This window comes from Eptatretus burgeri, chromosome 8, assembly GCF_056783735.1.
Source record: "Eptatretus burgeri isolate ZD-2024b chromosome 8, Ebu_testis_v1, whole genome shotgun sequence".
In the NCBI taxonomy this organism is placed as follows: Eukaryota; Metazoa; Chordata; class Myxini; order Myxiniformes; family Myxinidae; genus Eptatretus; species Eptatretus burgeri.
The window spans coordinates 26559251-26587141 of NC_140968.1; the positions used below are offsets into that span (position 1 = coordinate 26559251).

Consider the following 27891-nt stretch of genomic DNA (forward strand, 5'->3'; position numbering starts at 1 on the left):
TCTCTGTTTTTGGCCTCCATGTGGCAGTCAATGAATCCTTTAATCTCCTCTCCCTGTCAAGGCTGGAGTGCCCCAAGGCAGTGTTGTACGCCCCATTGTTTTTTTTGTGTACAGAGTTGAGGCTCATGAAAGAGCGAGTACACTGAACGGATCAGGGCGTAACTGGATATAAGGAGCAGGTGAGACCGGGGGAGTTAACAGCAGAGTTGGAGGGAGGTTTTTTTTTGAACACAAACATCTTTTTTTTTTCAAAATGTTCTCATTTTTTTTTTCTCTCAAAAAGTTGTGCCTGGATTTGGATGAAACTTTGTGGACAGGTTGGGTGTGTGACCATGACCAATTGATTCGATTTTGGTGAAGATCAGGATCTGGATAAGAGTTATTTAATTTTCAAGCGATTCTTCACCATTGAGAGATAGGGCGAATAATGATATATGGTACTGTGTAGCATGATGTTTCAGGAATTATGTGGCGGAGGTATGCACTCCACCGAGTGCCCTTCCAGTTTTCTCTTTGTTTTGAGGGTGATTCATATTGATCTGGATCTTTGTTTATACAAAGGCAAAGTAAAAGGATTTGCAACCGATACAAGTAATCACGTTTCCTGTTTTAATGTACGAGCTAAAAATCAAGATGGTGCTAATAAGTGAGAGAACACAAGGTAGAAAAGCGAATAATTATGACATTTCTGGTCGATGATGATGATGATGATGATATCGAGTCTGTTGAAATTTTCAGCATGGTAATGATTGCCGGTTAAGTATATCCATTACAGAGCACCCTGGGACAAAAACAAGAGGTATTTTACAAAAGCCTTAAAGAACGAGATCCTTCACCTTGGCGATGCAATTGGCCAAAATAATTCTACACCTACGGCATAATGCAAGGTTCCACTCTAATGGAACCAGTGTGTGCTCAAGACTGGGAAAGTAAGGGAAGTCTTGTTTTTGTCATATCTATTTTCGAGCTAAAGTTCATGTGAGAACTCAAATGTGAACAAACAGTTGGATGGGGGAAGATATGAGATGGGGATGGGGAACAGTTGGATGGGGGAAGTTTGTTACCAACTTTGTTCTGTTCGGTCTTTTAGTTCTTCTTTGAGCTTTAACTTTGACAGGTGAGATGTTTGTTTGTGTCTTCATTTAAAAAAAATAAAATTCAATCCAACAGGGGGTTTGAAGTTAGTTATTAAATATCGCTTGTGGTCAGGTGTTTTAGTTGTGTTCACTGTAAAGCACCACAATTATGAAAAGCATATTATGTGTATAAACGGGGACGTGGTGCGAAAAGGATATCTCCAGTTTGAGACGGCCTTTAAATACACTTTATCCCCACGCTTTTTGGAAAAAAAAAAAAACAAAAACCAATAGGGGATGTTGTAATCGCCTCCGTCTGTCTGTCTGTCTGTCTGTCTGTCTGTCTGTCTGTCTGTCTCACGCTATCTCTTCCCAAATTCCTAAATGGTTGGGCAGAAATTCACGAAACTTGGTAGTTGCGATCACCACATGACACGAAGGTGCAAGAGCAGTTATTTTTTCGCGTCAAAAACCAGACAATGCAATTCCAGGCACATTTTACAACAATATTTGTTTTTTTTTAATTGAAACATTGTACATTCAATCAGCATTGGGGAACAAATGAAATATGGAGCAATTTTTTGGATATGACTTTTGCTTCGTTCCTCAGGGGGTGGCAACTTCGGGTCACAGGGGTCAAAATGGGGGGGGGGGGATTTAAACTCAAAATTTGATATTTGGTCATTCCCAGCAGAACCTTTTGCCATCTTTCAAATTTGCTTTCGGTGGGAAGCGTGGGGGGTTTGCGACGGCGCACCATTGACTTTGCTTAAGTTGTATTTAAAGTCTATCTCGAGCTGTAAAAAATCCTTTCCTGACCAGACTTGAAATACATGAACCCTTGCCCACCTTCTCTTCCTTCTCAGTACATAGCAGAGATTGCTGACGCCCTCATGTATTGCCATTCCAAGAAGGTGATTCACCGTGATATAAAGCCAGAAAACCTGTTACTTGGTCTTCAGGGGGAGCTGAAGATGGCAGATTTTGGATGGTCCGTGCATGCACCTTCCTCAAAGTAAGTAAGCTCTTTGCACATTTGTTTTTGGAACCTGCCGTATTTTTCGGAGTACAAGTCGATGCTTTTCCCCCTGGAAGTCCAGGCCTCGACTTGTACTTGGAATCGACTTATCTGTGGCTCAAGACATTGAATTGCACAAATGAAAAAGAAATTGCAGTGTGATTTTATTTATTTATTTCTGAAATAAATTGTATAATTGTTAATTTATAAAACGCAATGCAGAAATCCATTGCCCGTAACGTTTGCCAATTGGGTGAACAATTAAACGTTAATCACTGACGCATGCAAATTATCCAATCAATAATGAGCATGCACTCGCCAATTAAGTTTGATCTATCCCTTTCAATCCGAATCGTACGTCTCCATCCTTACGACGTCATCTCAAAATGCTTCCCGTAGAGTCACGCAAGTCGTACGTGGCATCTTTTAAGTTGTCTGCTGAGGAAAATGTTATCAAGTCGATCAGATGCCTCTCCAAAAGGTCCGTCTGGGACCCTCCCTCCCCTCCCCCATCAACTTTCTCAACAATCCCCTTGAAGTCCTTTAATTCAAGCTTTTGGGCCTCTGTCTGCCATAATCATTCCTTAGAAAGCCAGTCACTGACTGGGCATCCTTCTTCATGCAAAGTCCTTCCTTGGCACACCTGAGCTCCTAACCACATACAAAGCTTTCATCTGCAGCCTGAAGGAGTACTGCTCTCCCGTCTGGGCTGGTGCTTCACACTGTGAAAACCAAGGCTTTTAGGATCATTGGTATCTCCTGTGATGAGGCTGAGTCTTTGGGTCTCTCGCTCTCTCACCGCAGGCAGGTCGGTGGTCTTTCTGTCTTCTACCGTCTCCTCTCCGGCCTTGACCCCCCCCCCCTGCTCTGTTTGTGTTCTATCCCCTCGATATTTCCGCAAGGCACTCGAGGTATGCCAAAAAACCCCTTCTGGTGAAACTGCCAAAATCAAGAATCATTGCTCTCCTTCACTCTTTCAATCCTCTATATTCCTGCCTCTGGAACAAACTCCCACACTCTCTTCAATCCCACTCCTCCCACCAGGTCTTCAAAACAGCTGTTCACCACCATCTCATATCTTCCCCCATCCAAAACCATGATATTTTCTACCCCCATTAATCCACCCCAAACCCACCTCCTCCAAGTTCCCTGTTTTCCTTCCTGAAAGTCCCTGTAGTGTCCATCTTGTTCACCCCGTGTGCCGTGCCCCATCCCTCTCCCTTCCACAGACCAACCAATGTCTCTGTTCCCCACTGTCTTGCGCGCCTCTCTCCCGCCCCTCTTGTCTCCTGCTCCCCTTGTTATATGTTCTGTGTGTTAACTCTTACACGAGCCTCGATAATGTATACCAAAAACGTCGGAGAAAAAATTAGATGTATGTGACTTTGAACTATTGACCTCAAAGGCAATTAGGTTTCCAGCTTTTGACTAGCTCTATCAGTTGGTTAAGTTTCTTAAAGATGGGTTCAGAATTGTGACCTGTAGGCGACTGATTGACTGAGACAGACAGACAGACAAACATACTCGGGAACGGATATACTTGCAAATGTTCAATTTCGCAAGTAATAAAAGTGTTATTCATGTTTTTAATGTAATGACGACGACGTCATGCTTATTTTGATGACAAAGGCTGTCGTGGCCCCACAATCCTCCACAGGCGCAAAACGATGTGTGGCACACTGGATTACCTGCCACCGGAGATGATAGAAGGCAAGGCCCACGATGAGAAAGTGGACTTGTGGAGTCTGGGTGTGCTCTGCTATGAGTTCCTAAATGGCAAACCGCCCTTTGAGTCCCCAAAACAATGCGAGACCTACAACCTTATCACAAAGGTAAGCTATGGAGGAAGTTTGAAGGGGAAGATTTGGAAGTATAGCAATCAAAATGCCACCCTACTTTGTGAGGATATGTGAAGGGACGTACCGTATTGTTAATGGCAAGAATGCAGTTTTACGCTTTTCCATTGCAGGTGCAGGTACACTACCCTTCAACTATGAGTGAGGGTTCCAAGAATCTCATCTCTCGGCTTTTGAAACACGACCCGATGAGTCGCCTTTCTCTAACCGAGGTCCTCGCCCATCCATGGGTGAAGGAAAATGCGAAACCCATAACACCTCCCGGCTGGCTGCAGGCCAACGAACCAAAGCATTAACTCGTGGGACTGCGTTTTCAAACCTCATTCCTTTTCCATTGTTCTACCAGTTTGGTTTGTCTCATGTCGACCTTAATTTATCATTTTGCTTAGTCTTGTGTCGACCTTAATTTTTTTTTTTTTTTTAAATGAGTTGACTGTATCATATAATATATCTGTTGTTATTTTTGTTTTAAATATTAAATAAAGTTATTCTTTTAAATTTACTTTGGGAAATCGGGAACTTGAGAGTCCTCCTTCCAACCTCCAATTAAAGGTGTAAAAGTTCATCTCCAAATTAAAGGTACATTTAATGTCGGGTTATTTCATATGCAGCCTGTGGCTGCTGGTTGCATCATTTTTTTTTCTTTAAGTGCCGCTGATGCACTTCCCCTGTTACCATTAAGCTGGTACTCATTTTACCGACCTCAGAAGGATGATAGGCTGAATCAACCCACCGAGTGTTATTTCAACGACGCGACAGGAGCTCAGACTCCAGACCCTAAGATCTTAAGCCTGCCACCTTAACCGTTAAGCCAACACCATGCTTCATTTAGGGTGAATCAGGGTATTGACTTTAATTTATTTGGCCGAGGTCATTTATTCCTGATGCATGAAACGCCCTCCAACCCACACCTTCAGAAAATAGACTTTTTGGAATGCCGACCGCAAAACACAATAATTTGGTAAAGAAGGGATGGGTTTGGGGAGCATCTACGGGGTTCGAAAAGACAATGTGCATGGTTGGGGGATGACTTAAGGTGAATAGCCTTCTTCCATTGGTTATTATCTCCATTTGTGGGTTTCAGAAGGTGGGAGGAAGTTTTCCCAGAACTAAAAATCTACACCTCCTTTTCAGTGGAGGATGAAACTGTGAAACTTCGTTCTCATCGCCTCGTTCCAAGGGCTCTTTTCAAAATCTTCACTGAACCTCTGACGACCTCCACTTGGAGCTCGTTTGTCGTGATATTCCCTAGAATGATTTTTAAATACTCAGTAAGGGTTTTCTTCATCATTCCTGTCGCTCCGACTATCACTGGAATAATTTCAGATTTCTTCAATTTCCAAGTCCCGGCCTCATTTTTCAGATCCTGGTATCTGGTTCTTTTCCTGATTTCAGTAACATTTAGTCCAGTCATTGGGAACTGAAACCTTGATCAAAAATGCTGACTTTTTATTTTTGTGTTTGAGCCTCATGCCTAGACGTAATGCTTTGTTTGCAGTGTCCGCACTTGACGGGATCATCTTGTCATGTGTGAGCATTTAATGTTCATTTTCAATGATTGGACTTGGTTTGTGTTTCCATGATTGTTCTGGGACCGGGATGTTCAAATGTTTGCAGATGTGCAGTGGATTACTCTCCTGACGGTGTTGTGTCTTTCTGTGTACAGCTTTTCTGACATGAGTTTTTTACATCCCATAAGGAGGTGGCTAGTACTTTCTGTTTCTACCCCACAAAACCTGCATTTGTCCAATTGGCCCAATCCCACCATTTTATTGAAGGCATTTATGTAGTCTTTGGTCTTGAGCATTGATGATGACTCGTTCTCCATCCCAATTTATTTGACCTCCTCTTAGCCATTCCAAAGAGCCTTCCTTGTCAACCCCAGTTCTGTCAAGCTCTTTAAAAAAAAAAAATCTTCCTGCTCTTTTGTCATTCTCCCATTTGTCGGAGTATATCTGCTGATATTTCTTTTTGTAGTTTTTCCTTTTCTTTTTTTTATTTTGCAATCATCGGGGCTCTGTTTGTTTCTGTTTCGTTTTCTTGTGTAGGATCCGTAATTAACCTCCGCCATCTTCGAAGATGGATGGAGGTTACTGTTTTCACCCCTTTCTGTTTGTTTGTTTGTTTGAACAGTTTTACGGAAAAACTCCTCGACGGATTTCGACGAAACTTGGTGGGGGGTTAGCTATGGTCCAAGGATCATGCCATTAAATTTTGGACTTGGTCTCCCCCCCCACCCCAAAAAAAAATAGTCAGAGAAAAATTGTTTTTTTTGCATTTCTACATGTTTTCATGATTTCCAACCCCCACCCCCCAAAAAAATTTAGAGAATTTTTTTTTTTTTGCATATCTACATGTTTTAAGTGATTTCCAACCCCCCCCCAAAAAAATTGTTACCCCCCAAAAAAATTGTTGGAGGGAAAATTTTTTTTTTGCATTTCTACATGTTTGAAGTAATTTCCAACCCCCCCAAAAAAATTTTAGAGAAAATTTTTTTTTTGCATTTCCACATATTTTAACTGATTTCCAACCCCCCCAAAAAAAAATTGTTAGAGAAAAAAAAATTTTGCAACTTTTTTTTCAACAAAATTTCGATTTCTATTTTTTGCATTTCTACATGTTTTGAGTGATTTCCAACCCCCCCCCCCCCCCCAAAAAAAAAAATGTTGGAGAAAAGAACTATAACTCTGTCAGCACTGTTGACATCATATTTAATGAATAAGATATAAGGTTCACTTGAGTGACCCAGCAGTATTGGCGGCGGAGGTTTTGCACTCTCCCGAGTGCTCCCACTCTAGTTTGCACCTGTTTTTGGAAGTTTGTTGCGAAATGCATTAAGGATCTCTGTTCTGGTGTGTTGTTTTCTTGCCTGTGCACAAATCTCATCCTCTTAGCATACTCCACTTGTCTGAGACACGATGTTCTGTGTACTTGGTTAAGCTCCATCAAACCACCACCTCCTTGTCTCAGTAAGTACAACCTTGGTATGCACTGGTTTTTTAAGAACATCTTGTGAATAGTTAGATGTTCCCTTTAAGTTGTTGATCTCCAATTGTGCCCAGTTTATAATTGCACAACTATATTGAAATACCTGTTCTGCAAGTTGGTTTATAGCTTTGGTTTTGTTTCTTGAAGAGAGGGATGACTTCAGAATTTGTCTTATTCTGTGTCGGTACTCTTTGCTGATTATTTTACCCATAGTTTTGTGTCGTACCTGGGGGTCTTCTTCTATTCCGAGGTATTTGTAGGATGCTTCACTTCCTAGTTCCTGCATTGTTGTACTTTGTCCAAGGAAAAGCAATAAGACATCTCAAATCGATCAAATGTGCATTTGGCACATTTGTCAAGATCAAACTCCATTCGGATGTCGTCCGAGTACTGTTTTATTTGTTTCAGTTGATCTGTCAATTTCTTATCATTCGGTGCGAAGACTTTTAGATCATCCATGTACAGTCGGTGTGTTACCTTTCTTGTTTCTTTGGTCATTTCTCTGTTGCATGTCAAACTGTACCCATGTACTTGTTCATTGATGAGGTTACTCAGTGGGTCCAGAGCTAGACAAAACAGGAGGGGAGAATTTGTTCATTATGGCCATCATTTTGGGGAAAGGAATCTATCCATGGGTATGTTTCTGGCTACTTGGCTGTCGGTGTGGCGACAATCCCCCCCCCCCCCCATGAGATGAACTGGCAAGCCTTTACCAAGTGGTGAGCTGGCAATATCTAATAAAAGATTTCTAATGCCATTGTAGGCTGATTTGATGTTAGTAATGTAACAGCTGATGTTGCTTTATGTAGTGGGTGGTTCTGTGTTTTTCACAGATTGCAACTGAGCTGCAATACACATTGAATTTATATATCTTTCTTGTTGACTCCAATTTGGAAATCTTATTGACTGTTAATAGATACCTGAACAGGGCAGACTCGGTAAAGGTACACACTTCCTATTGTTCAGGACCCCTGCAGCAAATGCGGGTATCACAGGGATTCCTGGTCACCACTGCAGTTGAGGTGTGTGTGGTGAGGATGTTGAGGTCGTGGAGAGATTCACTTACCTTGGCAGTGATATTCATGTCTCTGCTGGCTGTGAGTCAGAGGTCAATAGACGTCTGGGTCGGGCCTGGGGAGTCGTGGATTCACTGGATAATGGGGTGTGGCGCTGCCGGTACCTGTGCGGGAGGACGTAAGTCCGAGTCTTCAGGTCCTTGGTGCTTCCAGTCTTGCTCTCTGGATGCGAGACTTGGACTCTGACCAAGGATCTGAGACGGAGACTTAATTCCTTTGGTACCAGGTCTCTTCGGAGAATCCTTGGTTATCGATGGTCGGATTTTGTGTCCAACGAGCGGTTGCTGAGAGAGACTCAAATGAGATTTGTTACCTGCATAATCCGTGAGCGTCGGCTGTGGCTGTATGGACATGTGGCTCGTTTTCCTGATGCTGATCCTGCTCACCAGATTCTCTCAGCGAGGGAGTCTCGTGAGTGGAGGAGGCCAATGGGCCGACCACGTCCCTCGTGGTTGCTGCAGGTTGATCAGCATCTCAAGGAGATGGGCCTGGCATCTGCCTGGGGGATGGTCAGACGGAGGCCCCTGGAGTACCGGCAGAAGGTGGACGCAGCGACGCGCTGTTCTGGCACATGCTCCCATACCTGACCTGACTTGTGTGTATAACATGTTTATATAATCTTTTTGGTGTTTTTTTTTTGGGGGGAGGGGGTGGAAAGGGGGAGAGGAAGTTGCAGGGTGTTGTTGGATGCGGAATGAACAAACACTAAGTACATTTGCATTTTGATGAGACCTCGTAGACTTCACAATCGCTACCCATGTATACCACTCATCTTCCATCGATCCTTAGCTACCAACCAATCATGCCATGTCCTCTATCTTCTGGGCACCTAATTCTTCAGCGACTCTTTGTAACTTAGTCTAACATTAAAATCTTATAATTCCCTTTTTAAGGTGGGTCCTCATTGAGGGGTTAATCAAACCCCAGACCTGGGATATTTTGGTCCAATTTGCAATACCTCCGAGTGGTGCTCTGCCATACATATTTACATGGAGAGAATTGGTACACCCCCTCCCCTCCCCTCTTGAACCCGAGGGAATTTTTTTTTGAAAACAAGCAAAAACCTTCACATGCACACCCTGATGTCAACCACTAGTTTTCAACTCATTCCTTCCAGTGATTTCAGTTTGCATGGAAGTCAAGCATAAACCGACACACAAACACTCCTTCAAACCCATAAATCTCCAGATAAACCTTCGAACAAACCGACACCTCAAATTATAGTAATGTTTAATCAACATTTTTTGCCTTGTGGGACAGTTTGTGAGTTTATGCAATCCTCCATCATATAGTGTATCAAGGAAAGGTCAGACATGTTTAATTTGCAGACAACACAACTCTGCTTTGGACTGATGGGTAAATGCTATTGGGAAAAGGGTGGGGCTGGTGAGGGAGGTGGGGAAGGCATGTGGCTTTGCTGCATGATTGTTCATGAAGTAAAAACATCTTTGTAAAGAGTGAATTCTTGTTCTTCGTCAGTATGCAACCCAAGGCTGCGAGGTAGTATCATTGGCTGAGGGTGCGGTTGTGCCTCTGATGCAATGTCCTCTTTTTATTTTCCGTATACCATGTTGAGGCTCGTGTAAGAGCTATCACACATAACATAACAAGGCAGGAGACGAGGGATGGGGTAGGGAAGCACAAAATAGTGGGGAACAGCGATCTGTGGAAGGGAGAGGGATGGGTCAGGGAACACGGTAAACAAGATGGACACTACAGAGACTTTCAGGAGGGAAAACGGGGAATTTGGAGTGGATTAATGGGGGTAGAAAAGATTGTGGTTTTGGATGGGGGAGATAAGAGGTGTTAGTGAACAGCTATTTTGAAGACCTGGAGGGAGGAGTGGGATGGAAGATAATGTGGGAGTTTATCCCAGAGGTGGTAAAAAAGAGGAATGAAAGCGTGAAGGTGAGCAGCGATTCTTGATTTTGGTAGTTTCACCGGTAGGGGGGTTTTGTGGGACCTTGAGTGCCCTGCGGAATTATAGGGACAAAGCGGGGGTGGGTGGGGGAGGGCTCAAGGCCTGAGAGGAGTCGGTAGATTAGGCTCTGCAAGTTAGGGCAGGAATTTGTAATTTGTTCATGGTGCCAGTGATAATACACCTACTCCTCACGAAGTACACTGAAGGATCATCAACGTCCAGCTAATGCTGGTAGATGGGACACCCAGTTTAATGTTCAGCTGAGGGATGGCACACACATACCTCGCCCTGCCTGCAAGACACAAGGATGACAATTTCTTGCTCAGCTGCGATTCAAACCTAGACTAGACAGCTGGGAGGTCAATGTGCATCCCTCATGGCTTTGCTGGCAGCCCTTTTATAGAGTATGTCTACAATATTGGTAATCGGCGTTCACAACCATCTTTGACCATGTGGAACGTCGATCGAGACCCTCACCTTTATTTACTTTTAAGTTCATTTTCTCCACCACCGCTTGAACAGTTGTCACGAAACTTTCAGCATCAGAGCAACTACCCATAGATAATTTTTAGCCGCGTCGCATTGCGAACGCTGGCTCTAAGAGAGCTCCGCGTTGTTCTTGTTCTTCTTCTGGTGAAGACAAAACCCTTAGGACATGGCTCTTGGACACATTTGTCCTTGTTTTTTTTTTTTTTAACAAAGCTGGATGATTGGATGGAAAATGCTGCCAACATTCCAAAAAGTCTGTTTTCTGGAGGCAGAGGTTGCAGTGTTTAACATATCAGGAAGAAACGGCGTCCTCACTTTGCTCGGCCTTGGCTGAATCGAACAATTTTCACAAGTTAAATTTCCAACCCAGGTCATTGCAACTAATAAATCATCCTTCCTGGCGCTGGAATTTTTTTTTTGTGTATAGTCAAGGCTCATGGAAGAGCAAGAACACTGAATGGATCAGGACACAACATAACAAAAGGAACAGTGGAGAAAGGAGGGGGAGGGGACAGCTATAGCAGAGTTGAAGGACAAATTGGAGGGAGACTTGGACAAATAATGGCTGTGGGGAGAGTGCTGTTATAGGAGATGATGCAGGGGGTGGACAGGATGGATACAGAAGAAAATTCTTAGGAAGGAAAAATGGGAAATTTGGAAAGGTGGGCTTCAGAGTGTGGTGGAGGTGGGCTGGTTAACGAGGGTAGAAAAGATCATGGTTTTGGATTGGGGTTGATCCAAGATGGTGGTGAACAGCTGTCTTGAAGACCTGGAGGGAAGAATGGGATTGAAGTGAATGTGGAAGTTGGGTCCACAGGTGGGAAAGAAGAATAACTTTCATCAACCTCCCATTCTTCCTCAATCCCCATCAGCTCCTCAAACCAGGTTCTTGTTAAATTCCAGTAACTTCCTCAATTTAGGCTCTGTTTACCTCCTGCATGTGGAACATGACAGAAGCAATACAATCGCACTCTTCCTTCAAGGTGGCAGGTGCTCCACCATCTCCTGTCTCACTTACATCTCCACCCATGTGACGACAGTACATTCTTTCCCTCTTTCATTACATCCGTCTGTACGTTCCTGTTCTTGAACTTCGACTTTGTATCGAAAATAATGTTAACAGCATTGAATCCACCAAAGTTTGATGTAGATATTTATGTTGTTCATGAGATGGAAACAAGCTTCTTTTTTATTTTTAATTGATCTGTCATGGAATTAGGACAAGGCCAATAGAAAACTATCCTTATGATTATGAATAAGGAGTGGTAGACGACGTACAAAATGAGTTAGATTTGAGCCAGAAATCTCATCATCAGCTCAGATGGAAACGTTGAACAGGCCGGACCAACTTTGTCCTCCTCAACCGGTATCTCGGGTTACACTTTAAATGTATGCGATTTTAACTTCACATTCACTTTACTTTTCAATGCAAGCTTTTAATTTTGCAAGCATGCAACTTTCAATGCAAGCATCAACAGTCTGACTGCAGACAACATTTATTATGATGAAGATGCCAGGATTTAGCCAAATAATCAGCAAAGTTACATTCTTGTTCACAAATATGTGTTAGCAAACACAACTGAAGAAGAAGAAGTAGGTTTCAGGGTAAGTGAAGAAATTTTCAATAGATCCGAGTTGTGAAGGAAAGAGAGCTCCAACTGACAACTACTGAACTGGAACACGCAGCATGTCAAGGGACAAATGGCCCCTGATGATGGGGCTGTTACATAGCAGTAATAAAGGAGATTTAAAATATTCTAAAGTGATAACACCATACCATACACTACGCAAAGTCTGCTCCTTCAATCCTTCCTTCGCAAAGGAACGCAAGATTTTGTGTCTTGCATCTTCCCGGATATCTTTTCCCGTGCGTCTTGCACTTTGTCTGAGAGCTTTTCCCGCGTGTCTTGCACTTTGTCCGAAAGCTTTTCCCGCGTGTCTTGCACTTTGTCCGAAAGCTTTTCACGCGTGTCTTGCACTTTGTCCGAAAGCTTTTCACGCGTGTCTTGCACTTTGTCCGAAAGCTTTTCCCGCGTGTCTTGCACTTTGTCCGAAAGCTTTTCACGCGTGCCTTGCATTCGTTCCGAGATCTTTTCCCGCGTCTCATCCATCTTTTCCTGGAGGAACTCTTTTACCTTTGGGGATGGAGGGGTCTTCAGGTAACCATAATGGCGAAGAGCTTTCACGGACAGCGACGTCCCCCCCAGCGTCACGACGTAGCGTGCTGGCGTCATGATCTGCCTCCACCACGGGTAAAGGGAAAATTGTTGGGAACGATGAATGACAAATATATATTTTAACAACACCTTTATATATGTATACAAAAGCCCCCGATGATTGCCTTTTAACAAACATTGGCCAATGTACAAGTATTAGAATGGTCACATGACTTGTTTCACAACCCATCTGCTAACACCAGAATTATTGGAAAATTCACCTAAGTAGCATTGTGTGTCGATTTCACTTCATATGAGGTAATGGATAGATGTTGCCATTCCCCAACCACAAAACCAATTAAAAAGGTCTGTCATTTCCACTTGTTATTTAATTGCTGTATTTTAATGTGCAATTCTGGAAATTATACCACCAGTAACAACATACCCCTAACCAAGAGAAACGGTTAAAGCACCTTGTACAGAACGTATGCGCTGACCACGTTTCCGCCCTGCGACTCGCGCAGGTAGTCTACCATCCAGGTGGGCACTCTCACCTCTTGCAAGATGGGGACTATACTCACCCCCCTAAAGAGCATCACAACATGGTGTCACACACACACAAAAGGGTCCGTAATCAAAACATGGTAGATCAACAAAATTAATCTGAAAAGTGCTGAGAGTTCAAGATTATATTCAATTCATCTTTACCCTCACCATACTCCCCATTTAAAAAGCGCCGTTAAAACGGTTTAACCAAAGCCAGAAAAACTCATTGATCGAAGTTTGCAAGTTCTGGATTTTGATAATCTCGAGTTTTGTTTTTAATACAGGGTGTCCCAAAAAAAAAAAGTACTCATATTTGGCTCCTCATAACTCATTGAATTTTTCTTTTTTTTTCCAGATCAAATTGACCTGAATAATGGCAGAAGTACGACTAGGTGTTGAAGAAAGAAAATTTATCATAAAGTGCTAATGGAAGCACGAAAACATCATGGAAGTGCAAAGACAATTTTGAAGACATTTTCACAAAGATCCACCAACGCGACGCACCATTGCTCGCATCCGAGATAAGTTTGAAACAGATGGAACTGTGCATGACGTCCATAAGGAGCGTTCAGGAAGACCACGGTCATCAACCACCCCCGCAAAGGAAAATCAATTGCTGGAAACCCTCCACCGATCCCCACGGAAATCCGTACGACAAATGGCTCCTGAGACAGGAATCCCAAAATCAAGCGCCCATCACATTTTGAAGCGAATTACTGTAATTGGAAAAAGTTACATTCCAACATTAATCCACACTCTAAATGAAGATGATCCTGACCAGAGAGCTGAATTTTGTGAGTGGTACCTGGGCAAATGCGAAGAAGATGCAGCATTTCCATCCAAAATTGTTTGGAGCGACGAGGCCAGCTTCAAGTGAAATGGCTCAATTAACCGACACAATTGCACCTACTGGGCTTCTGAAAATCCGCATGTTACTATGGAAAACCATTTAAACTTACCAGGGGTTACTGTGTGGTGTGGGATATCAGCATCGGGCATCCTCGGGCCATTCTTTTTTGACCAAACTGTCAACTGGGGATGTTTACTTAAACTTGCTGCAGGAATCCTTCGGTCCACGTGTCGAAGAGATATTTGGTGACGAAGAGATTTACTTTCAGCAAGATGGAGCACCTCCCCACTACCACCATGAAGTAAGGGCCTACCTCGAAGCAACTTTTTCAAACAGATGGATTGGGCAAAGAGGTAGTGTTAAATTCCCTGCACGTTCCCCAGACCTCACTCCAATGGACTTCTTTTAATGGGGATATCTCAAAGATAAGGTTTACGGCTCAAAACCAGCAACAGTCGATGAGCTGAAAGACGAAATTGAAAGACAATGACTTGCAATTCCAAATGAAATGATTTGTAACGCTGTTGAATCCATTGGTCCGCGTGATTGGCTGTGTTTGTAACGTGATGGTCGTCAGTTTGAACATTTGTAAACATGCATTTATCCATTTATCCATTTAACCATTAATCTTGTTTCTAAGTCAATAAACAACGCATTTATTATCATTTAAAGAGCGAGTACATTTTTTTGGGACACCCTGTATATACATGTAAGACTCAAATTGGAAATTGTAGATAAATCACATGCACAGACAACAGTGCACTTCAAGTTTGACAGGATGGTGCACAGGTAGCACACTCACCTTGGACTTGCTGAGTCCAGGTTTAATTCCTGACCGAAATTGAAATATTAGAAGAAAAAAGGTTTTCCTTGAACAATTGGCACTACTCACACTGTACAATGGGTTGGCATTACAACATCACATCAGTCTCCTGGATTCCGTGCAATCTTAAGCTCAAAATTATCAGAATCTCCCGTGATGAGGCTGAAGCACAAGGCACGAGGTATGTTGCTCTCATCACAGACAGGTCGGTGGCCTGTTTTTATTTTGTCCAACCTTTCCTCTGGTTTAGCTCCCTCTGCTCTCTTAAACACCCTCCGTTTTCAGAACACACGGGTCTTTCTGACAACCTTCTGGTTGGAGTCCCACAATCCAGGGTGATCACACACGATCACTCTTCTGTTCCTCATTATGAAACCACAAAAGGTTTCAGCCTGTTCAATTTCTCCCTTCACTCCAGGGTTTCAAGCAAGCGATGTGCCACCATCTCAGGTTATCCACGATCACGATGATCTCTACCCCCATGAACCCTACCTAACTACACCCTCTTGCGGGTTAATGTTTCCTTCCCTCCTCACCTGTTCAATCATTCCCTTACTCATGTCGAAAAGTGGCCCCACCATCAGTTTGTTTACTTTTTACCCGCAATCGCCTCGTTCTTCCACAAGCCAAGCGTTCGGTGCTTTGTAGGCAAGGTGTCACATCAACACGTTGGAGGGGTGTTCAGCTGAGGTGTCCTATCCGCTAACATTGGCTGTGAGACGTTAAGGAGCCCAGGGTGTCTTTCAAAAAAAGTAGGTGAGTCATCACCAATACCCTGAACAGATTCTTCCTAAACTGTGGATAGCAAGTGGTGTTCTTACTACCAACTATAGAGTGCGTTTGCTCTGTGGGCAACAGTTCATACACACAGGTGTTCCTGAGATCCGTCGACCAAACGGCTCATTCCATCATCACAATCACAAATAAACATTCATCATCTGGGGTTTGAATCTGGGATTTTGGCATCATGAAGTGCGTGCGCAGGTAGGAATGTTAAACAGGTAAACCTATATAAACCTCTGATTTCAAATCAAAGATAAATACATTGATTAAATAAAGCCTGAATCTGGTTTGTTCTACCTTGATTTACCTGAATGTAAGCTGGCCGACCATCTCTGATGTTCTGCCGGAAGGTAGGTTCGGTGTTGCCAAAGCAAGGATTACACTTGGTGGTTTACCTTTGTCCTTCTCAGTAGGATTAGGGCACGAGTTTGTAATTTGCTCAGAGTGCCAATGAACACTCACCTACTCTTCAGGAAAGATACCATGGGATGTTTAGCATTCACCAACTAACGTTAGATGGGACACCCGGTTTAATGTCCATCCTCAGAGAAGCGGCCATTTTGCGATAGAACGCTCAGGCTATGAATTACCAATACGAGAGTTTATTAAATCAGGTCGAGAATTGAATGGAGGCTCAGCCTGCATCAAACCAAGCACAGGTAACTCTCCTGTTAACATATGATAACGGAACGAACAACAAAATAACTCGGTCGGTGGCATTTGTGAGAACAACAATGGCCTGTAGTAGATATACAAGAGTGGAACCGTACTTTGCAGCAGCGTAATAGAAGGTGCCGAACCAGATGGCCGAGGTGAAGCAATGTACCCAAGCCATCACAATCCCGTATTGTTTGAACGTCTTGTGAAATCGCTGGAATATGCTCAGTGATGGATCGTGCAAAGGGTCTTTTTCCTCAACTTGGTCGCTTTGTACTTCGACTTTCCCAGAATCTCTAGCATCCTGTGCCACGCCACAGGCCAAAGTCACGTTCCAAGAACTGCCCCTGAGGATTCGTCGAGTCGTGTGCCGGCGCGGCCGCAAAGGCAGGACGAGGGTCGTACGGTGGCTCAGCCGGGTAGAAATGCTCACCGGTGATAGGAGCAACCGGTGGGCTCTGAGGAACCACATGGTCGGAGTAAGGCAAACGTCACCTTCAGCTCTTTCTTGGTCAGTTTCCTTCGTCAAGTTCTGCATCACAGTCACATTTTACATAGTTAGAAAAACAATTAGTACAAGAAATTGTTTATACTTTGTCATGTACACGAGCACATTTCAGTGCAGGAACACAATAACACTTAACATAATCCCTGCCAAAAACAAAACAAAATATTTATTTACCATTTGGTGAGAATGGTTCAATGACCATTAACCAAGCCTGGTGTTGGCTCAGTGGTTAGGGTGGCGGCTTGGGATCCTAGGGTCCTGAGTCCGAGTTCAAGCCCCGTCGGCCGCTGAATTAATACACCAGGGGGTTGACTCAGCCTGTCATCCTTCCGAGGTTGGCGAAATGAGTACCAGTTCCAGTGTGTGTACTGGTAGAGGGGCACTGCATCAGCGACAGTCGCGCTTCAAGAAATGATAGCTACCCCGGCAGCTAAGCTGCCATACGACCACCACCACTGCCATTAACCATTGTCGAGGTGCACTACGAACTGACTTTTCTCGCCCTGAAGGGAATGCTAGACTATTGCTGTGTCTGTCTCTCTGTTCCTTATGTACAGCCACATCGTTTAAGTTACAAACACCAAACCCAGAGCACAAATACAACTTTGTGGGTGGGTAACATAGGCTGTGTGGCCACAGCCTCATGCAGGTGATGCATATAAATTCTCCATGTAAATGTGCACCGTGTAGCACTACCTTGCGGTGGCAGAAGGCATTACAATTTCACTTTTTACCAGGACAGTGCTGAGGTTAAAGCACTCTCTGCATCTTTGCATACTGGTAAATTTGTCCTCCTTCCCTTCTCCCCCACCACCCCCCAACCAACGGAGGGGCCTGTCAAAGCCCATCATCATGTGACACTTCCAGCAAAAAGGGACATCAGGCCAAAGGGAGGGGGAGCGGGACGTGAGGATGGGAGGGTCGGGGGGAGAGGTTAAAGCACTCTATGCACGGGCAAATAGGAAGAATTATTGGTCCATCAGCAAAGCTGCGCTAATGTGTATGTGTGTATGTGTATGTGATTGATATATAGTTACGATTGTGGGGGTAGATGGAGGAATTTCATTGTAAAGTTTGGATTGAAGAGAGTGGTTTGGTCTGTGGATGTGTTGGAGACATCTCAATGTAAATTAAGTAGGGAGACTGAGCTTAAGTGTCACCACACAGGGGGTGGGTGGTGTGGTGTTAATTAGATGGGGATTAAGGATAAGTTCACCCAGTATGTGATTGCCCCCCGTGACCTATTCCTATGTTTTTGCATCAACAAGCGAGCCAGGCATGCTGAGCAGGCAGAGCAGGCAGAGGCCCTGCCTTCCCAGGTTTCAGACAAGCAAACCACGCTGCGGAGGTGGAATGGTTGTTCGGTGTGACGTCATGAGAGATAGAGAAGCGAGGAGGTGGTTGGCTTGATTGGTTCAGTTGGGAGTGAGGGACGCACACGGTCAAGAAAGAGAGAACGTAGCTAGGAGATGGCCTGTAAGAAAAGGGCTTTACAGCTGGCTTTCCTTCAATGCATGAAGAAGACCGCACGATTCTCTTATTCGTGCTGAGGCGAATTGGCTCGCATACTGAGCAAGACGTTGGCCATTGGCTCTTGGTTGGGACGTGAGAGAAGAACCCCGGGGCCCCCCATCAAAGGGGATGGCGCCATTCTGAAAAGCAGCGGGTCAGTGAGGACAATCGACGCACCAAGAAGCTGCACAGGGTCTCTGAGCCTTGGTGTTGAACACCGCTCAAATCGCCTGACGTAGATTTTCCCGCTGTGAGAGAGCGGCTTGGTCCCATTTTTTTGGGCGCATCTACATGTGCAGGATGAAGTGCCTCAATTCCAAGTTCCGTAAAGACCATCTCTGGACCAAGCTAATTGCCAGAATAAAGGAAGGATTTTCTTTTATTTTGTTTCCCCTTGTCTGTATTCAAGGCGTGTGTAGAGGCACCTCGACTTTTGGTTTAATTCATCTCACGATTATTATTATTATGTCTGAATTATTGTCCCTTGAAAATATTTGTCGATTTTCATTAAATCCCATAAGTTGCCCTGTCCGTGTATTTGTCACGGGGTTCGAGTATTTAACACCCCTGTGCATCCATCTGTGCCCCCGTCGCTCCGCCAGTGCCACGTCCCACCCCTCCCGCGCGTGTTATAATCTCCGAGGATCAACGTGTCCACCTCCGAAGGAAAACCGCTCGGCTATCCAGGCTGACAGTGTTAACCGCCCGTCACCACAAATTGGGTCGGGGGGATTAACCTTAACCACCAGTCCCGGAACAAATATTATATATTCACTTTAAAAATGCTTTTCTCTGCAACTGCTTGTCTGACCAATGCAAGAATTTAAACAAAGGAAGGACTCTCCATGGAGAATCTTTTACTGCTAACTGACATCATAGGTCATGTTGGATTAAAGTAAAAAAAAAAAAAAAAAAAATTGGACATAATTTTCTCTAAAAATGCTTAACGAAAAAAAAAAAAATGAAATGGTACACGTCAATTCCCCATGGGGTGATAATGATGACGTCATTGGCAAAGTGGTATTCCAGCCACGATTGGTCAAATTGAAATTATCTGAAAAATTTGAAACTTCATATATCTGATCTATGAAAGGATGAGTGAAAAATTAAATTTATGACATTCATAACCCATTCCAAGAAATTATAACAGGGTGTAGGGATGATACAGGTATATGGGCCATAATAGTAGCATGTTCAGTGAATGATGGTATTTTTGTACAGAATGAATGTACGAGGTGAGATGATGCGCTTCACGAGTCTCGTTCTCGGTTTTTAAATTTTTATCGAGGTCAACATTCAAGGTTCCAAATAAAAGAAAGATAGCCCAATGCACAAGGAGTGAAACAAAGGAGACAGACAATAAGGAGAGCCAGACAAAGCACAATACGAGGACAAGTAGAGAAAGATCATGTAAACATACAGTAATGTCAACAACAAGGCAAAATGGGAAAAGTTCTGTAACAAGAGAAAGGATCATGGGTTGATTTTGAGACGATGGCCTGGCAGTGGTTCACCACCTTTAAGGGCTGGAGGGAAGAGAATCAATTGTTGGCTCAAATCAAGGAAGTGAATCCATGGATGGGATAAAATTGGGATTCAAAAAAAAAATTAAAAAAGTGATGTTTTAGAAGGGTAACAAGGTAAAGGTTTGGCAATGAGGACATACAACCCGCAGGGGCTTGTCAGCAAAGGGGTAAGACCTGATTTGATATGCAGCAGGATGCTGAAACCACCAACGTTCAATGGTCGAGGAACAGTGTCCGATGTACTTAATCCTCCTGCCAAGAGAAACAGGACTGCCAGAGCATTCAAATTCATTGGATCTCGGGATAGAAGATAGGATGCAACAGGTATCCATAGATAGAGAGCACTATTCCGTGACACTGGATGAATGTCTTCAAACAAAGAGCTAACGACGTCTTCAAAGAGAAACTGACCTCTGAGAACCCAGCAGTCCAGCTTGGAGATGCAATCTGTCGGTGGCAAGTCATGGCATTGTAAGGCCGAGGAGCTACTTGGACAACACCTCCATGAGACAACTAGAGGATATCCACAGAAGATAAGTTAAGAACAAACCATGTAATCCTTATACAGAGACAGAATTAGAGTACGAGACGCTCCAGAATTACGGTTCATATTCCAGGTGGACTATATCAGCAGCTAACTAAGGAAGCAGCTCCCACCTGTCTGTCTATCTATCAACAACTCCTCTTCTTCTTCTTCTTCTTCTTCTTCTTCTTCCGGCTGCTCCCGTTAGGGGTCGCCACAGCGGATCATCCGTATGATCCGCATTGAGATTTGGCACATGTTTTACGCCGGATGCCCTTCTTGACGCAACCCTGGTCGCCTCTTACGACACAGGGATATGGTACACCTATTTTAACCAGGGTATACACCGGCCCAGTACACTGGTACTCATTTCGCCGACCTCGGAAGGATGACAGGCTGAGTCAACCCCCTGGTGTATTAATTCAGTAGCTCAACGGGGCTTGAACTCAGGACCTTTTGGATCCCAAGCCGCTGCCCTAACCACTGCGCCAACACCAGGCTTTGTCTATCTATCAACAACATGAAGAATAATCCAACAATGGGGTATATAACAATTTCAGAGATCAATGGTCAAAAATTAAAGCAGGAGAATACCCATGAACCTTCACTGAGGGAAACAAATGTCCAATGGAAAACAAGGACAAATGTGTCCAAGAGCCGTGTCCTAAAGGTTTTGTCTGCACCAGAAGAAGAACAACAACAACAACAACTTCCGATATTTCGTCAAGTGCCTTGATGGAGCCAATAGCGAGACCCGTCATGGAGGCTCCTCGTTCATGACGAGAAAATAGTGCATTTACGAAATTACAATACATTAAATGGAATAATCTTTAAATAGCAACGTGAACTTTTCAAAACTTTAAAGCAAATGTCCGAATATATTTAAAAGTTCATGTTAGACGCTCTCAAAAGGCACCCTCAATGCGAGGATGTGTACAGGTGTTTAGTATTTAAGAAGATCCGGAAAGAAAAAGAAAAAAAAGAAGGAAAAGAAGAGGAAAAAGAACAAGAAGAACTCTTAGAGCCAGCGTTCGCTACGTGAGACGTGGCTAAAAAAAAAAAAACAGGAAAGATTACACAACCCAGAGCAATGTACTGTTTGAATGCAACAAGGAGATCCACAAACCAGTGTACAAGGGCTCTCTGCAATCCCAGACAGAGTCCACCAACTAGTCTACGAGGGTTCTCGGAAATCCCAGAGAGGATCCACCAACCGGTCTACGAGGGTTATCCGAAATCCCAGAGAGGATCCACCAACCGTTCTACGAGGGTTATCCGAAATCCCAGAGAGGATCCACCAACCGGTATACGAGGGTTCTCCAAAATCCCAGAGAGGGTCCACTAACCGGTATACGAGGGTTCTCCGAAATCCCAGAGAGGATCCACCAACCGGTATACGAGGGTTCTCCGAAATCCCAAAGGAGGGTCCACCAACCAATCTACGAGCGTGATCCGAAATCCCAGAGAGGGTTCACCAACCAATCTACGAGCGTGATCCGAAATCCCAGAGAGGGTCCACCAACCGGTATATGAGGGTTCTCCGAAATCCCAGAGGAGGGTCCACTAACCAATCTACGAGCGTGATCCGAAATCCCAGAGAGGGTTCACCAACCAGTCTACGAGCGTGATCCGAAATCCCAGAGAGGGTCCACCAACCGGTATACGAGGGTTCTCCGAAATCCCAGAGGAGGGTCCACTAACCAATCTACGAGCGTGATCCGAAATCCCAGAGAGGGTTCACCAACCAGTCTACGATGGTTCTCCAAAATCTGAGAGAGGGTATTCTGTGATGGAGTGGCGATCCGTCCAGGATTGTGCCCAATAGGCCAGGTGACTGCTAAGGCTGCACCAACGCTCTGCACAGAGTATGGTCCCAATGAATGGATGCCGAGTTAGCAATAGGAGCATATCCATGGTCTGTGATCATGAAGGACAGATACCAAACTGGTAGTCTTTGATCAAATAGTGGAGATACTGGAGAACACACAAGGAGTAATGTCTGCAGCAGTTCGACAGATTTATTTTAATACACTCGTGGAAGAGCTGGAAACAATGACTGACTGCAAGGATCAACGGTCCATAAATCATGATGACAACCACAGTGAGCGGTGAAACTGGAGGAGCTCCACATCGCAACACACACCTACCTGGCAAATCCATAACTAACCAGACCTGTGTGCTGGTTGCATCATCAGACATTACTGGAGATTACAGCACAGAGCATACATTTGGAATTGGGCTCGGACAGGATACTGGCATACAATGGCTTCCACTTTGATACTGTTACGAATTTGGAAGCCTTTTGCACACAGTCAGCAGTCCCATAGTTTAGTTATTTCGTTAAGTACATGTGGATAGTTAGAATCCCTCCCCTATGTCTAATAGGTTAATTTAATGTGTGCTGCGGGTTTCTTTTATGGTCAGATTTTTTAAATCTGCCAACGCCAACAAAACCCTCCCTTCACTCCTCCCACTCTGCTGGCGAACAAGCGCTTCACCCGCCCAACTTCCACTTCACACCACGGCGCCATAACGCACGTGTTTCTGACTACGGATGTGGGCGGAGCCCCCTCGCCTTGGAGCTCTGACTCCACCCCATCAAAGAAGAATGTCTCCCCTGTCGACACTGGAGGAGAAAACAGGGCCTCTCTCAGGGGAGGAGCACCGAGACGCCGACACACCCTTCCTCCAATCGCAGCTGTCCACATCGACACCCGAAAACGCCCCGTCTAATCCGGAGGCGAATTACCCGAGAGCGGATCCCTCCACCCCGCACGGGGGGAGGGATAAGAAGGATTGCGAGCTGTATCCAGGGGGAGGGGGGGTCCTTGGAGGTCGTTCCTTGCTTCTGGTCTGCTGGGCTCTCCTGGTCGTCGGTCATCGTTCGTGGCTGGCCGGGTCGTTCGTAGGATCTTGGCTGCGCTCATTGGATTCTGGTTCGTGGGTTCGAGTCCCACCGTGGTGGGTTGTGTTGGAGCGCTCGAGCTGGAGATCCCCGTTCCCTTCCACGGACTCCGAGCTCCACAAGTGCGAGTTGGTAAAACTGTACGAGGCGGCCAGGTGCCCGACCAAACTCTAACCCCCAGCTTGCCTATCCTCCCTGGCTGGAGGGTCCGAATAAAAGGCCAGTTGGCGCCATTTCTTTTTGGGTGTGTGTGTCCGTCTGTGGTCAGTCTTGTAAGTAAAACTGTCAAGTGTTTGCCATTGCACATTTGCCTGCATTTAAATTCGTGATGAAGTCTGTTCTGTGTTTCCCTCCCTATTACCTTGTAAATAAATAACTGTTAAATGTTCCAGTTCGTTGTGCGTGTTTTCTTTCATTGACCCAGTATGGTTCGGGCTTGAGGATTAGGGAGACAGATTGTGCCGTAAATTGTTATTTGGACCGCCGCGGCTTTGGCAATTCCTGCTTGGTTACGCCGGATCTGAGTCGGTAACAGCGACTCGGTTCGGACAAAGCCGGCCGAGGGTGTGGCTTCCCCGGTAGCTAGATCGCGCGGCCAATTAGGTAAATTGGAATCAGACAAAAAGACCCTAACCGTGCGGTCGAAATATTGGCGTCCACGGTCTATTAAGCAACCCGTCGACTTCGGAGTTACCCGGGGTGACGACCTTCAATTCCGGACGTTCGGAGTGGGGACGGCCCAACTGATCCATCTAGCGGTCGTCCTCACACACCGAACCCGGCAGCACAATACCACGGGAAGCTAACGAGAGATGGATAGGACAGCTGGTTTCATATCTCCGAAATGGCGTACTCAGTGATGCAACCCTCCCCCCCACCCACAAAACACGAGGATGCGAGGTTATAGTCGGGGCGGGAATCGAACCCAGACAGACGAGACAGTTCAAACGGAGGACTGTGCAGACACCGTTCCCTCGAATTCCCTCCTAAAAGGAAGGCAAGATCACGTGACTGTAAATACAAATATGTAGACGACGAGAGATCACGTGTAACAGGTCTGTCCCGACAAACGAACGACCGGACTACTTTCTACAGAGATCGATTCAGAGCGAGTCGAGTCTGAAGAGCAAAGTACGCAGGGAAATGACCTCACCTGATGAAACTCACGAAGCGCCGGAACAATCCTCAAGGACACTTACGGAATCGATTAAATGGAGCTCACACGTCGCACTCCAACAAACGGAAACAGTTCCACGACATATTTTAAAATTTCAAATCCAACGGCTTTTCCGATACTAAATAATATATCTAAGCCAAATATATTGTGATCAAATAAAATTACACTTTGCATAACTAAAGGAAGCTATTAAAATTAGTCGAAAAAAAAACAACAACATGGAGCACTGCCGTCAACAACACCGTCATGGTCGCTATCGACTGTACATTATGTAAGAGATTCGCGAGGTTGCGGGAAATTTGGACATCAAGACATGAGAATAAGATATTTCATGAAAAACAGGGAAAACGTGTTTGAGCTATGCAGAAATGGCTCGGGATGGGGAGGACGTCTCATGTAACATTATTCGATCAATCCGCCAATCGTGAACCTCACACGTTGTATATCGAGTGTCCGAAACGTCCAGATGACAGTGTTCATCAGATGCTGGGCCGGGGTGTGTTCCGTTAACAAGCGGCTTGCTTGATTCAAAGCGTTCATGCAAGCACTCCAACGGAACGGGGTGCTCGGCATCGCTTAACAACATGGCGGTCTCCATGGAAACAAAGCTATCGTGGGAACTGCAACGAATGGTGTCCAGGCCGTCGTTTTTAGTTTTACTTGATCCTCTTGTGTCAACTTCCACAAACGAATTTATTGCGTTAGCAGTGGCTACAAAGTCGAGGAAGAAGCAAAGAAATATAAATAAATGGGGGGGGGGGGTCAGAAAGAGGAGCCCCCTGCCAAGCTTATATTGTTGTGGGTCAGGGGTCGGTGGCGAGGATCGGCCGCCAGGTGGAGCAGTAGAGCCGTCTCCCACCGAACACCCGGAATTTAGGTCGTGACTCTCGGACAACTCCGAAGGTCACGGGTCATTTAAGGACCGTGATCACCAATATTTTGACGGCGTGGGGAAGGATTAATTGCCTAATTTCAGACTCCAAACTCGGCGACGAGGATACTGCACCCAACGTGGGGCGAAACAGGAGCAACGGCGACGATCCCAGACACGAACCCTTCTCACTCGACTGACCGCGCAACCACCAAGACCAAGACCGCTTGAACCAAGACCAAGCCACACAGACCGACTGCTCACCACCCGACTTATTTCTGGGCGCTCTCGCTTCTCATTGGCTGGGGCGCGCGTGTGATGCTCGCCCTTCGCTCATTGGCTGGAGGAAACGCTCCATGCCCTTTTTTGGAGCGGGGCTCCGATCTGAGGCCATGGAAGCCCCGCCCACGTCTGTGCTCAGCACGCACACGTGTGAGGAAGGCCGATGGTGGCAGGAGCGAAGGAGGGATTTAAGGTGTAAAAAAAACGAACTATAAAGAAATTTCGCAGCGCACACATGTAATTCCCGTTAGACATCGGGGATGGGGCCCGAACTATAAACACATACTTATCGAAATAACTAAGCTTGGGGACTGCTGTCTGTCTGTGTGCACAAGGCTTCCAAATCCATAACAATATATGGACCCAACACTGTGCATTGTTTTTTTTGGGGAGGGTGGGGGGGGAGGGTTGCATGTTTGTCGATCTTGAAAAATTAGGATGAAAAGTAGAGTAAAAATTGAAGTGTTAAATGCAAGTTTCAATAATACTGGCAGATGAGGCTCATGGAAGAGCTAGCACACTGAACGTAACAGGGCATAACAACACAAAAGGAACAGCAGAGTCGAAGTACAATGTAGAGGGAGACTTGAACAATTGGTGTGGAGAGGGCAGGAAAGGACGTATGGGGTGGACAAGATGGATACAGAAGGAATTTCTGCAGGGGAAAAAATGGAAATTTGGAAGGAGGAGAGTTTGGGGTGGGGTTAACGAGGGTAGAAAAGATAATGGTTTTGGATTGGGGATGACTTGAGATGCTGGTAAACAATTGTCTTGAAGACCTGGAGGGAAGAATGATATTGAAAAGGATGTGGAAGTTGGTTCCACCACAAACTGGAAGTGGTTTATGCCAAGGGTTCCCGCCCCCCATGTGTCCCCCCTTATATTTCCTCAGAATCCTCAAGGTCTGCCAAAAATCCCCTTCTGATAAAACTACCAAAATCAAAAATCACTGCTCACCTTCACTCTTTCATTCCTGTTTTTTTTCCTGACTCTGGAACAAACTTCCACACTCTCTTCAATCCCACTCCTCCAATTCAGGTCTTCAAAACAGCTGATCAACTACCATCTCATATATTCCCCAATCCCCAAAAAAGGAGTAGAGGTATGTGCTCTACCGAGTGTCCTTCAAGTTCTATTTATCATACAAGTTGTGATAAGTCTTACAGGAGCTAATTGAGGTGAGAGGAAATAATGCTGTTCTTGTGTTTATACCATATGATCCCATAAAGGGGTTCCTTTGAAAATGTTTATCATTCACCTTCTTGTTCTCCTTTGTTATCTTGATCACAGTACTTGACATTAAGACACTGACCTCGTTAGTTAATGTAAGGGATAGTTATAAGGATTGTTGTGGGCAGATTTTCACGTACCATATGGTTATGGAGACAATAGTAGTCACTTTTAATTACGCAAGTCATTAAAAAATAAATCATGTCAGACTATTTGAATTGTAAAAATCGTTCAGATAAGAGAAATTTCGAACTTTCACAAAATATTCAGTTTGTAAGTTAATCAATCGTACAGGTCTTTCACGTGTAAAGTTTGATTCTTTTTGATTCAATCACTTTAAAACACAGAAATTTTGTTTGACATTTCGAAGTCCTCATGTTATAAATTCACTTTTATATTTGTGTCACATAAATCATCTTGAAACCCCGAGGTTTAAAGACAAAATTTGATAGAAATTCAGAAAAACAAGCTTGTGTTGTATTGTACTTGGAAAACACATTCTCATCCTTCAAAGGCAATAAAAACAAATTGCACCACTTCCTGGATCTACTGTTGTGGGCCAGGGGTCGGTGGCGAGGAACGGCCGCCAGGTGGAGCAGTAGAGCGGTCTCCCACCGAACACCCGGAATTGCAGGTCGTAACCTTCGGACAACTCCGAAGGTCACGGGTCACTTAAGGACCGTGCTTGCCAATTCTCTGACGGCGTGGGGTCGGGTTAATAGCCAAATTTCAATATACCGAAGTACCCACGTCGTCAAATTACTGGGGAAGTCACACCCTCAACGGACTCTGTCGAACCGGGTCGCTCGAGCGACCTCGGTCCGGTGTAACCGAGTGGAATTACCAAAGTCCGTCGGTCCAAACGACAACTTACAGCCCAATCGGCTTACTGGTTCTCAAGCACGAACCGTGCTGGGTCAATAATAGAAAGCACAACAACGAGCTGATACATTGAACAATTGGGGGTTTATTTATAATGGGGCAGGGGAGCACAAAAAGAGCAGAGTTAAACCGACTATCAGAAATGCAATTTACAATGTACAAGGCACTTAAACAATTGCTACTTATAGACTGGGCCCACAGACACACATGCACACACCCAAAAGAAATGGTGGCCG

General features: G+C 44.8%; 2 protein-coding genes across 9 annotated transcripts in view; one reads left to right on the forward strand and one right to left on the reverse strand.

The window, feature by feature from the left end:
* Positions 1 to 14684, forward strand: part of LOC147021375 (aurora kinase C-like) — a 42384-nt gene extending 27700 nt beyond the window's left edge. For 6 of the 7 annotated variants that reach the window (XM_085891270.1, XM_085891268.1, XM_085891267.1 and 3 more), the window contains 3 exons: positions 1943 to 2091; positions 3752 to 3926; positions 4064 to 6249. In XM_085891270.1, coding sequence (XP_085747396.1) covers positions 1943 to 2091; positions 3752 to 3926; positions 4064 to 4246 — 507 coding nt within the window. In that variant the 3' untranslated portion in view covers positions 4247 to 6249. Of the gene's footprint in view, positions 1 to 1942; positions 2092 to 3751; positions 3927 to 4063; positions 6250 to 13481 lie in introns of those variants that run through there. The other variant, XM_085891273.1, reaches the window with a different exon arrangement.
* On the reverse strand, positions 11903 to 24523 carry MIMS1 (mitochondrial inner membrane scaffold 1). Of its 2 annotated transcripts, none has more exons than XM_085891275.1 (4): positions 24367 to 24523; positions 16353 to 16771; positions 13054 to 13165; positions 11903 to 12661 (listed from the first exon to the last, which is right to left on the reverse strand). In XM_085891275.1, the coding sequence occupies exons 2-4, from the start codon at positions 16709 to 16711 to the stop codon at positions 12227 to 12229; spliced, it is 906 nt and encodes a 301-aa protein (XP_085747401.1). In that variant the 5' UTR covers positions 16712 to 16771; positions 24367 to 24523; the 3' UTR covers positions 11903 to 12226. The 2 variants fall into 2 exon arrangements, with proteins under 2 accessions (XP_085747401.1, XP_085747400.1); XM_085891274.1 differs by lacking the exon at positions 24367 to 24523 and adding an exon at positions 16922 to 16943.
* Positions 24524 to 27891: the final 3368 nt, after the last annotated feature.